Source organism: Ptychodera flava, chromosome 6 (genome assembly GCF_041260155.1).
Source record: "Ptychodera flava strain L36383 chromosome 6, AS_Pfla_20210202, whole genome shotgun sequence".
Classification (NCBI taxonomy): Eukaryota; Metazoa; Hemichordata; class Enteropneusta; family Ptychoderidae; genus Ptychodera; species Ptychodera flava.
Genome location: NC_091933.1, coordinates 38505293 through 38518591, shown reverse-complemented (window position 1 = coordinate 38518591; position 13299 = coordinate 38505293). Strand labels below are relative to the sequence as shown.

The window sequence follows — 13299 nt, the reverse complement described above, 5'->3', positions numbered from 1 at the left end:
GCATTTCACACTAACATTTGTAAAACCATTCAGTAATTCAAAGATTGTCATATGATTTGCATGGCAAACGTTGAATGACCGGTCATATAGTTATTGTTCTACAAATTATCGGTCAGCGAAACTTCAATAGTGAAACCACATAACCACAAAGAACCAAGTTTTGATTTCAGCACGGCTAAACATTCCGAAACAAGCCTATGCATGCAGCACACGTCTAAATATTACCATGCCAGATTTTGAAATTCCAGGCATTGGACAAACTGTCTCATTGTATATTCTGGTCAATGCATACGGTTTATTTTGAGCCCAGGCCTGGAAATCATGCAGATTAAATACAGGATCATAGACCTGGTGGAATAATCGTCCAATTTACAAGTACGTGTACTGTAAGTTAAGAGATCAACTTAGAAGGTTAATTTCACCATGGAATGATTGTAACCACCAAACTTTTTGTGACTATTTCAATCTGGTGCATGCTCATAAGATGAAAGCCTAGTATAATTCAGCCAATAATCATTCTAGTTATTGAACATGTCACCTACAGCAGTTTTATTTTAAAAGGAACGTAAGGAGTGAATTTACTGCAGCTATAAAGTGTTTCCACAGAAAAGACACTTCTCTCAAGTATAACACGGTAAGAATTAAATCATTCAAGAAGCATACCTGTGCGACACAAGATCTTATACCTTTGACTAACATTGCCAATACAAAAGATTATGTGAACATTTATACAACTTCCTCAGAATTTTCCAGCATTAAAGTACATAGTAATTCATTATGGAGCCAAAAATATTCCCGCATTCAAGGTGGTCAAGGGGTTAACATAAAATAACAGCGAACGTCACTGTTTTCAATAGTTATATGATCACCGATCATATTTGTAAGTGGGCTAGGTTACTTTCAGATAGCAACAGAACAAACACTATAATTAGCTTGTTGTTTGATCACCACAGGGGTGAAAAAAAGGAGTGAAATATGGTGGTTATCACCGACAATGACAAACTTTAAAAATATGTCTTTTGCAGGTCAGAACTGGATACCTTGAGTTCTACACAGTATTTAACAAATTGCTGACATCAGTGAAACACAACAATACATAAGTGTACATTTATCTTTCTATATCTACACACACACACACACACACACACACACATATACCTTTATATATATATATATATATATATATATATATATATATTATATATATATATTATATATATATATATATATATATATATATATGTATGTTGTGTGTGTGTGTAGGTGTGTGTAGGTGTGTGTGTGTGTGTATTGATGCTTGTTTTTTTGTCAGAAAGCAAAAACAAATACATTGTACATGTGCCAGTACTTGAACGTTGTCTTTCTGACAACGTACAAAACAGACATCATGTATTTGTTTATAACCTTCCAATTATTATTATAAAAAATATTCAGAAAGATCTCCAAGTGTTTGTACTTATTTATTTATTGATAAAATATTCAATGTAAAACTTCAGACATCTTTTATGGCTTTATGGCAACCTCTGAACTTGGGCACAGAGAGTACGGTATATATATATATATATATATATATTATATATATATATATATATAAATATATACAGGGTTCTCAAAAATTTTTGAAGTAGGCGGAAAATTCAGAAAAGTAGGCGGTTAGCTTCTGTGTGCAACCAGGTTCCCTGGGGGGGGGGGGGTGTTTAAGTATTTTTTTTTAAATTGAAGACATTTCTGAGCAATTTCATGCATTCTTATACAGTGTATAAAAGGCTATTCCAACATACACACAGGGGGAGGGTTTCAGGGACGGGGTCCCCCGTCCCTGTGGGCAAGAAATTTTTAAATTTTGAAGACATTTTGGAGTAATTTTATGCATTCTTGTACAGTATTAAAGACCATTTCAGCATACAGAATAATCATTATCATTGTCAATTACAACATGTTTTCAAGGGATACAGTTTTTAAAAAAATGTCAGAAAAATTAATTTGATATCACTCGGGCCTGTCAACTGCATTCAGTTGACAAGGATAATAGCAAAATTTCACCAGACTGTTGTGTAGAATTATGTTTAGCTCATGACTTGAACAAACATTTTGAAATACATCATAGAATAGGGGTTTTCATAACCCAGAAAATGATCTGCTAGAATCCTGACCAGCCTGGCTATAAAAAGTTTTTTACTGATTTAAATAAACTTGATTGAAGATACAGTAAAATCAAACAGTTTATTCAATTCAATGAATTATAGGACACAATTTTCAGTGATTTTAATTCACTGTACTAATTTCACAATAAAACGAATCTGCTAGCTGATTACGGATTTTTTGGTGATGTTGAATATAATTGAAAAAGAGAGCTAAATTTCAGTGGGTAACCAGAGAAGTCGGCCAGTTGCGAACTCGGCCAGCGCCGGTGCCGACCAACTCGGCCAGTGGGAGAAGTCGGCCACTCGCAACAAAGCAATATGATTGCATACGCATTCTCTTCACAGTTGAATATGCCAAACAATTTTAACTTTTTACTACCATAGTTTTTGTTATTTTGTCGGTTTAATACTACTACGAACATTCAGAAAACAACTCGAAGTCGAAGAGCTCCCACGTCCACCCTGCAAAACATGTACGGTCTGCCTTTGCTGCGTTTCCGTAGCAAAGCAAGGGAGTGGTAGGATACGGAACCGCAGCAAGGTCTGCCTCAGTGTTTTTCTGCAGATCACGCGGTACCGTATTACAGGTTCAGGCAAACATTAGGCCATTTCTTCAGTAAAAATTCCATGGCTTGATGACTCTTAACTAATTTGCTTCACCATCTCCTATGACTTTTTAGCGAACTTCAAGTGTAACTATGACGGAGGCTGCAAAACTCGCTACCAACGATCGCGATACACTGCCATCTTTACCCAATGGCAATGTGTGTTCATACGTGCGTTGAACTGTGATCTGTGAAGTTTGCAAACATTACGCTCATCTTATGAATGATATTAGATCGCTTTCGCATATAACTTTAGTGAGACTTCAAAAAAAGAAACACTATTATGGAGCATATATGCTAATTGGGTGCATACTGTACTGGACGAGTTCGCCCACTGTACTGGCCGAGTTCGCCCACTGGCCGACTTCACCAACTGGCAGAGTTTGATAAAACCTCAAACCATGGATGTAAACAATAGATATTTTTACATCCATGCTCAAACTAACGACACCGAATGCCAGCCTGTACTACACAGTGTGTGTACAAAGCACCGGCAGTCAATTGTAACACAGTACACACAACGCGATATTGGTCGACCTGAAATTTGACACTGTGATCGACGTAGCGTTTCAAAGTACGAAAAGTGAGACCAAGTAATTTTTTGTTTATTAGATTTGCTCTAAACCTCCCAAAACCAACAGACAAAGTCCTACTCTTACGCAGAAATCAAAGTTTTCAAGCGTCGACTTTCTCTTCCGCGATGCACACAACCACGGCCCCTCCACAAAACGCGATGTCGATCGACTTGAATATTGGCATCGTGATTGACCACGGATGGATTGACATGGCGTTTCAAAGTATGAAAAATAAGACTCAGTAACTTTTGGTTGCTTTAGATTCGATCAAAAACCTACCAAACCATACAAGGCCTTACGCAGAAAACCAAAGCTCTCAAGCGTCGACTTTCTCTTCCGCGTTTGAGCGAAACAAAAGTCGGCTTCATTCGGAAATGGTCGGCTATTCGCGGGCATAACGTAATTGTATGTTAGTCCAATTTTCGGCTATACCCGATGTGAACGTCGGAATAATTCGGCCTGTGATCGGCAAGCAAGGTTGACCTCGAGAGCAATTCCCAGTATGAGTACACCACGGTCCCTCCTTTGTGGAGAGACCATGGTACAACACGTTCGCTGATCGCGGTACTACAGTGATAGCAACAAGTTCACCGTGTAAATTGCTAGACTACATGATATAGCCACATCGGCACTACTGAAATATTATCTCCGGCTTGCAAGACCACCAAAAAAAATCAAATATTGTTATCAAACCAGAATTTCCGGGCCAGAGAGCGAAACAGTGCTGAAAAGTAGCCGGCCAAAATACGAAAGTAGCCGGTCAATTTGGCAGGCATCCGGCTAAAAATGAACACGCTGTATTTTATATATATATTATATATATATATATATATATATATATATATATATATATATATATATATATATATATATATATATATTATATATATATATATATATATATATATAAATAACAGATTACTTCAAGTACAAAGTAATGAAATCTATTACTTAAGTTTCATGCATCTTGCAATCCTCTGAGGATTGCAAGATGCATGAAACTTAAGTAATAGATTTCATTACTTTGTACTTGAAGTAATCTGTTTATTTATTACGCTCTGCTTTTTGCATTGAGCACTGTAATTTCCCTTGAGGACATCTGTATACTTCGATATATATATATATATATATATATATATATATATATATATATATATATATATATATATATATTCTATTTACAGTTTTAAAATAAATGATGGTGAATTTTAAGTACCTCCAGAAGTGTAAATCCAAGCCAGGACAAGCGTCTCCACACTTCAAACATGGTGCTCCAGCTCCTACCTCATGCAATGGGGCTATCTGTGAACAAAAATAAGATGAAATTCCAAGAATAAGTACTCTGAGAAAACCTTCGTATCATGATGAAAACTGCTGCATCTTGATGTGCAGTTACATGAATAGTACATGGTTTCAATGGCATAATGAGGATTTTCATAATTAAATTACTGTACCATCAGTGTTGCTGCCAGGAATTTTAGATCAGGGGACACTGTGTCCCACTACCATTTATTTTGGGGGACATTTTGTACATTTTGGGGACAACAAGCAGTTGTTAATCAAATTTTGCATTATTTCGTAACACATTAGTTTCACTGAACAAAATTCAAGCTACCGGGACCGCGTCGCTATGCTTGAATTTCAGGCAATTGAAGTAGAATACATATCTGCCGACAAATCAGAGCTCAGACGACTACAGTCAAGCACATTATGATGTCAAGTGCAGCGTTTTAATTACTTTTAATCATAGAGCTAGCTCCAAAAGTACGTTGTGTAAGCCTCACAATAATTATTCAAAACAAAGATCATCGTCAGTAACAGATATTACTTGTAGACTACACCCATCACAGTCGACTCACAAGTGCGCCCGAGGTGACCCGCAGTACGCAGTAGTGCGGGACAACGGGTTCCGTTTGGGGACATTGTCGCAGGGGCACGTCTGGCGGCAACACTGTACCATCATGCGATAAATCACCATTCCTGTATTCCTGTATTTAGGTCAGGAAATACATATTTTTTTAATCACTAAAGTCAGTCTGACAAATAATTATGTTTTTATTGCATTACTCCTGTTTGTGGTGTCCTAGATTTTCTGAGTGGGTGCTTTCCCTGCCTTCATCTTCACAGTGTACAAAACAAGGTGTTAGTGTTCTTCCCTCTCAGAAACTCCTTGCTTGGCTGAAGTGGTATGCAAAGTACCTTTGACACTCTATGACAGCCGATGACCTTTTGTGCCTGCAAATCACCTTGAATAAACCTCTAATATGGCCATGAATTACCCATTGATCCACCAAATATGATCTATATCTTCCCCAGTCCTTGGAGCATAATACTGTAATTTGTCACAGATTTCCAGATAATGTTACTTTTCTTACATTTCTGGTCTACACAATTACATAGGAAATTACCATGGCAGATTTGTTCACATGATTCAATTTACATTCAGTCTAATGCTTTACATGTAATGATCTTTGAACCTGGCCGTGGGTCAGGTCAATCTCCTTTATTGATCTGCAAAGATGGCCTCCCTCCTGATTAGGAGCTGAGCTATGTTATCTGTTGTGATGTGTTTTTGTCAGTCTGTCTGTGTAGGAACTTTCCCATTGTTACCCATGACCCAGTAATTAACAGAACATGTACCAGAGACTATACACACTGTCTGGCAACCCAGGTCAATAGAGACAGGTGACTCAAAACAAAAATGCTCTTGTTTTGAGAAGGTGGATTGTTTAGCATCTCTATTTAACTACAAAGTGTTCTTAAGAATTCATTACAATCAGTCTGTTTTGAAATTTGTGTGTGTGTGTTGTGTGATTGCATGCATGTGTGGTGTGTGTATACGTGTGTGTGTCACGAATAATGAAAAAAAAAGAAATAAAAAAATGTAATGTTTTCATGTTCTATGATTCTATTGTAGACATTACACTTTTTCTCCCACCAGACCACATTGATTTGACTATCTGTAGCCTAGGATTCAGAAACAACATCACATTGTCTTGACCTTGTCATATTCAATGAAAGAGAGCATAAGGTTACCTGCGACTAATATAGGATCATTTGCGTAATATAGCAAAGAACATCACTCTGGACCACCTAGCTTCCACTGATTTTAAGAGAAATAATTACATACTGTTCTTGTGGCAAAAGACAACACCCTACATTCAAAGGTGTTGAAATCATCATTGCATATAAGACAGGCTCTGGTCCATTTTTACAGTCAATTGCAGCCTTTGGAAAAATACAGTAATCAAACGATATATGACCCAGATAACTACTGTTTACATTGCATTAGATAAGCATGACTACAAGGAAATGTAATGGTTCATTTGCAGTTGACATGGTAACAGTCAAGAACTCATCTCTCTTCTGTTACTGTGTTTCAGTCTAGGAAGGGATTATAGATGAATGCATCGTACTTGTAGCTGAAATGGATCCGTCTGCAACGCACAACTGATATTCAATGCTGCCTTTATTCAGCCTTTATCATTGAGTAATAGCATAGTGGTTTATTTTCTCACAAATTATTTCTTCCCAGACACAATTTCCCAAAGAAATGACTTGCAGAGTCTCTTTCATGGCACTGTGAAAGCTGTCTTAATACAGCATGCCGGAATTATCATCAACGTCTGTGATTTGTGTCTGTACATTAGACATGCAACATTATAAATTACTTGAGAGGAAACATTTACTAAATCAATTCAGTCTTATCACGTTTCCATCTCAGGTCAACTGAGGACAGTATTATTTTTCAGGTGATCTATCTGCTACTTCCAGTCATTAATCAAAAAGGGATATTGCAGATCTGTATTTTACATTTCCCATGCGGAGTACAGCTGCAACAGATCTGCAATGAACTTGGTCAGGTGTAAAGGTGTTGCACTCTCATTACAATTTTCACCAGCACTGTTTACATACATCTTTAATCAGCACTCAATTGACACACCCTTTAACGAATTTTCTCAAATTTGCTGAAGTGTTAATTATTAAAAATGCCTTTGACAATAGTGTGGAATGCTATCATTAACCATTCATGCAGTATTTGTAGGTCAAATCCTGTCAAGAAAATTATATTGACACATATCAATAAATGCACTTCATCATTTGAGAGACTGACAGTGTAATAAACCCACCTTTCCCTGTTTCCCTTGTCACTGTGACATTGATAGAAGTAATTTGAAATTAAAATATTGCTTCAAACGGCACAATCAAAGTGGGTGATAAGAGATATATTATGTGAGTGAGTGTGTATACTCTTTGTGTCCCTTCCCTTTGGAAATTAAACTAGGAGAGTGAAATTTGGTGGACACTGCTCAAGGAGTTCAAAATCTGTTTGGTGAACATAGTCAGCCTATACTTGGATACTGTTAGGTGTCAAGGCTTAGGACAGATACGGAGGCGTGGGTATAAGGGTCTTGCCAGTACCTCAAATAGGGTAGATTGATAATAATGGGGGTTGTATGCAAACGAGAAGCACTGGTCAGTGGTAGTACTCCCCACAAAATTTATCAATGGTTAAAATTCCTGTTTTTTACCGGGAAAACTTGCGAAATCTTTTCATAATTGTTATGGCTGCTTTCGATTTCATTTATATCACGTATGGTTTTCAACTGATAAGACTTTGCAAACGATAAAATGGAACATGCCATGTAAGTCCGGTTGAAGGAAACAATTATTGCAATACAGCAAGAGGGAAGGAGATGACATAAGGGATGGTTGCGATATTGCAAATCTTGTAACAACCATTGAAGGTAAAACACGGTTTACCTCCACGTAACAACGCTTGTTATGGTCGAGTATGTAGGTTTTTATACCTTCATGGCTTGAGGATACATAATTGAAGACAATTATCAATAATACTATCGATGCAGCACACACATATCATCATTACTAAACGGTAAAACCGTCCAAATGTATTTCACTTGCTTGTTATTTTAATCCCCCTTGCCTTCAGAAAACACGGGTGTGTGAACGACTGATCTTTATCCCGCCCGTTTCTAGTTTATACGTTTCTAGTTTATAGCCCATAGACAAATAGTTTTGCATGGGGCCAGATTCGCGGGCGGTGTACATGTACGGGAGTGTTGCAACCGAACGACATGAAAGCATACGGCCACATTTTCAAACATTTCCAACGACGTTGTAACACCGTCGCGTTACTGGTCAGGATCGTCACTGAAATTTCAAGGTGAAAGGAAACATTTATGGTTTTGTAAAGGACACACCCGAAATATTATGGCATGTTGTCATACATTACCCTTTTGAAACTTGTGTCGATTTGTCTGATCGATTCAGGTAGAGGTGCATCAGATTCGCGCTCAGCGTTGGCGGCCATCGTTTGCCGAGGAGAACCCGCGACGTGTTCGTGAAGGCAGCGTAACACACGGACAGTGCCGTTTCCAGATCTTTAGTGCCAACTTATTGCTATGCTTGTACTAGTGAAAGATGGGCCTTGGGCGAGAAAATGCCGAACAGGGTAGTATTGACGACAGGTATTAGTGCTAGCAGTTTGCGTACACACACTCGATAGGTCCGGATCACTTCGTTTGGAGGATGAATAACACCTGACCTCTGTGACCCCAAAACTTTGCGTACCGTGTGCAAATCTGCGACTTGACGATATCCAGACTGATTACATTAAATATCAGATGTAGAGTGTGGCGATGTCTTCTTATGCGTACGCGGTATTCTCTCGCTGTCGCCTCTCTTTTTAGAGGCGAAAGCGAGAGAATACCGCGTAAGCATAAGAAGACGTCGCCGTACCCTACATCTGATTTTAATCAGATTGGGCGATGACGATACGACACTGCGCACGGGTCAACCACAGGGGACACGTGCTTGTTTTATTTGTGTCCGTCTGTTTGTTTGTGTGTATGTTTGTGTTTGTTTAATTGTTTTTTTTCATAAAATAACAGCGAAAAGCTGTTTTGTTAATATTTGTCAATATAGAGCAGTTTATTTATTTGTTTGTTTGTTTGTTTATTTGTTTGTTTGTTTGTTGATACGTATTTCCGATGGTTAGGGTTAGGGTTAGGGTTAGGCTTAAGTTAGGGTTACGGGTAGGGCTAGACTTATGCACTCCCTTATATGTCTCAATATATAAGGGAGTGTATAAATCTAACCCTAACCGCAACCCTAACTTAAGCCTAACCCTAACCCTAACCATCGGAAATACGTAGCAACAAACAAATAAAATAAATAACAAACGAACAAATAAATAAACTGCTGAGTATTGACAAATATTAACGAAACAGCTTTTCGCTGTTATTTTATTAAAAATAACAAATACACAAACACAAACATACACACAAACAAACAGACACAAATAAACAACAAGCACGTGTCCCCTGTGGGTCAACCAGTGCAGTGCACGGTTTCGTGTGTTGATACATAGCGGCCGCCGCGTGGTATGCATTGAAAAAGAGGCCTATTTTCTATGCATACCAGGCGGCGGCCCGATATGAATCAAAACACACGTAACCGTGGTGCAGTGCATTCCCAGTTGACACAGCAGCAGGTACAGAAAGTGTGAAAGAACAATCTCCTCGGTTGCGCAAAATGGGAATACCACGTACCAGCACGCATGCATCAAAAATAAAACGACATATAGGCCTAAGGAACAATACTCACGTTGATGTGTAAACATATCAAAATTTCAGCAAACAGGGAAACAAAAGCCTAGATTTAAAAGTACATAAGCTTATTACTTAGGCCTAGGCCTGTTGTAAAATGTAATCCTATAAGTTTTCGAACGGTAAAACTCAATCGTCTGAAAGTTTAATTATTCAATCGTACAGCCGACTTTGAGTCTTTGTTTACCGCATTTTACCAGAATATACTGAGCATTCTGATAGATTAGAGACAGCCAAGAAGATCCAAGTGTCATTCTGCATTCTCTCGGTCCAACTCTGAGAACTCCTACAGAAGTCGTCGTTGTTTGCAAAAGATGTCATATGACCACATTGGGGACGTCTCGGATTCTTTGTTCGTTCAAAGTTTATTAGGCATATTTATTTGTTTAGGCCGCGTTCAAAAAAAATGGTGAGGGGGGGGGGGGCTGGAGGAATCGCGATTGAAATCTTATTTTTTTTTCAGATCCCCCCCTCAATACCCTCAAAAATTTTCAAGTCCCCCCTCAATACCCTCAAAAATTTTCAAGTCCCCCCCCCAATTACCATATAGCCGCATATTTATTAGGAATTCACGCAGAGTAAAAAAAAAACATGTAATGTGTCGTTCTGCACGCAAATGTTCAACACTATCTCTTATCAGCAGGTTGTAGAGCCATATACCTAGGGCAAGTTCTTAAATTGATTCATTTTTAAATGCATCAGTACACTTTTTGGATTTCTCAGTCTAAGCCGACTTGAGTTTATCCACCTCTGGCCAGTTCAATGGCACCAGCTGAAAAGCACACAAAATGACAATCATGAGAGAGTATGAAAATTGTGTATTCCTAGCTACGTTTAACCAAATTGTGAAAAAATGAGCACAGTGATCTACCAATTTTTTTTTCAAAAGTACAAGACATATACAACTTAGATGCCACTTATAAAATGTTTTACAAAATTGACAATACTGGAAGGTTAAAATATTCCATGAAATTAATGTTTTAATCTCAGAAATTTTGGGTGTAATAATGGCAAATTTGATAAAAAATAAAAGATTCCATTTAGTCACACATTTTTCCATTTAAATTAGAGTCTTTACTATTCAAAGTTTTACTTTTGTGTTATTGGTACAATGAGATATGAAAATTTCATTCACTGCATGAACTTGAAATGAATGGTTTTATATATTGATTTTAAGTGATTTTAGAAAAACTGACTTTTCATCGTATATTTGTATAAGATCAATTATGGTGACCCCATCTTTTTTCTCTAATATTTGATTGTTCTCATATGCCAGAATTCAAAAATCCATGGTAACTGTTAGTCCCCTAGTCTTCTATGTGTTACTCTCTGGCTGGATCTGTGTACAAGTAGATGTATGTTTCACTGTCAATTGAGTGTCCTATGACCGAAACTCTTCTTAAACTACATCAGAGTCAGAGCATATGTATCACTGTCACTGCCAGTATGTAGTAGCAGGGCAGTAGTTGTATTAACTTTTTATTTGACAATATTTTTGTTCAGTTTATACAATTGTGTTCTTGTTCTATTCCCTACAGAATGTTGAGCTATCCAGTATTCAGCTTGCCAACACAGCCTACGTGTACCGTGCATTTGCATCATTCAATTATCACCAATATTTAGACAAACGGGCTTTGTTGACAAACTGAATATTGTGTTTTTCAGCATGCTGTAGAGAGACACCGAGAAACTGTGTTTGATACATTGCATAGAAATATTGAAAAATTATCAACAGTTGAAGCTCCTGCCCCATTACAAGGCCAACTTGTTCTACGAAAATTTAATGGCATTCATATATTTTTAGACTTTTTCGAGATTAAAGACATAAAGTATAACAAAACGATTCTAGAGTTTGTTTAATTATTACTAACATTAGAACCATTGGACGACATCAAAATGTTGGGAGTCAAATATTTTCAGGTCCCCCCTTATAGGCAGAGCAAAACTTTCAAGTCCCCCCCCTCGACTACCCCAAAATTTTCGAATCCCCCCTGAATTCCTCCAGCCCCCCTACCACTTTTTTTGAACGCGGCCTTACGGATGTGTTTGTCATTTGTCACATGTGATTGTTCAAAATACACAAGAAAGAATCAATAAAGAGTTGTATTTCTGTTCATGTTTGTTTGTCAATAAAGAGTTTTGTTTTTCTTATTTGTTTGTTCGTTTACAAGAATATTCATCAGCTTATACCAACTAAAATTTCTTGAACAATCCCATACACGCAAAAAAGTAGGCCATTCCTTTGCTATGAGGAGTATTTAATAGCACTACTATGTCCGCCCCGCTCTCCGAGTACACACAAGGTAGTGTGTACTTTGTATTTAAGAGTTGTGGACTTTCTTGGAAATTTTATCAAGTATCATTTTTTGAACATACTTGTAAACAAAAAAACAAACAAACGAACGAACAAACAATACAAACCTCTTTATTGACAAACAAACATGAAAAGAAGTACTTTTAATTCTTTATGGTGTATATGGAACAAACCATACGTAACAAATAAACAAACACATACCAACAAATAAACAGAGCCCGAGTTCCCCTGTGATAAAACCAATGTCAAAAATACGGACCTATATTATTTGTAAATCTGTTATATTTAGGCCTACTTTTACATCAATACGTACAATACGTACAGAAATTGCCATACAGCCCACCTGTTGTTGCGGTGAAATAAATAATATGGCCCGAAAAGACACTGCTAATTTCTCCAATGTACTCACATGCAGATCACATACTCGCGCGGGTAATATAATGCCCGAGCCGAAGGCGAGGACATTATCAATATTACCGTGATGGGCACCAGCCTGAGAGCACGCAACAATACATAGTTTAGGTTTAGGTTTACAGTGAGACTACCATCTTTTTCATCACTTTGCTGTCCCCGCGTGACCTGCATGGCAAGCGACAGGGTGCGGCCGTCATTGTAACGAGGCTCGGGTATTGAGCCTTTGTGCAATATATTTATTTAACTTTATTTGTTGCTGTATAAGATTTTTTTGGCCTATGAAAAAGATTGTAATGTTAAACATATCCGCTTTTATTTGCTTGGTTATATTTGGTAATTTTCGTAGATGACTCATCTTGATAACCTACGTCAGTGACCTCCTCGAGGTGGAACTTGATGATACACGCAACTTCCGGAGAAGTTTCACCTTTATAGTGCAGGAATGCACTAGTCACATATCACTGTTTACTTGTAATCCCGCCTACATACTGTACTATGAGTTTTACATGACGTGTTACAGCTGAGGGTGTAACTGTTTTTGGTTTCCGTGATTTACAGAAGTTACCTTCATTTGTTGAAATTTGCAGGAGTTCACAACGTTGATTTTCATTTCAATTA

At 37.6% G+C, this 13299-nt stretch overlaps 1 protein-coding gene across 4 annotated transcripts in view; it reads right to left on the bottom strand.

Annotated features, from left to right (window-relative positions):
- LOC139135719 (testin-like) overlaps positions 1-13299 on the bottom strand; it is a 28702-nt gene that overhangs the window by 14366 nt on the left and 1037 nt on the right. For 2 of the 4 annotated variants that reach the window (XM_070703361.1, XM_070703359.1), the window contains exon 2: positions 4541-4626. In XM_070703361.1, the coding sequence (XP_070559462.1) occupies positions 4541-4626 (86 nt within the window). Of the gene's footprint in view, positions 1-4540; positions 4627-8578; positions 8881-13299 lie in introns of those variants that run through there. The other 2 variants (XM_070703363.1, XM_070703362.1) reach the window with 2 other exon arrangements.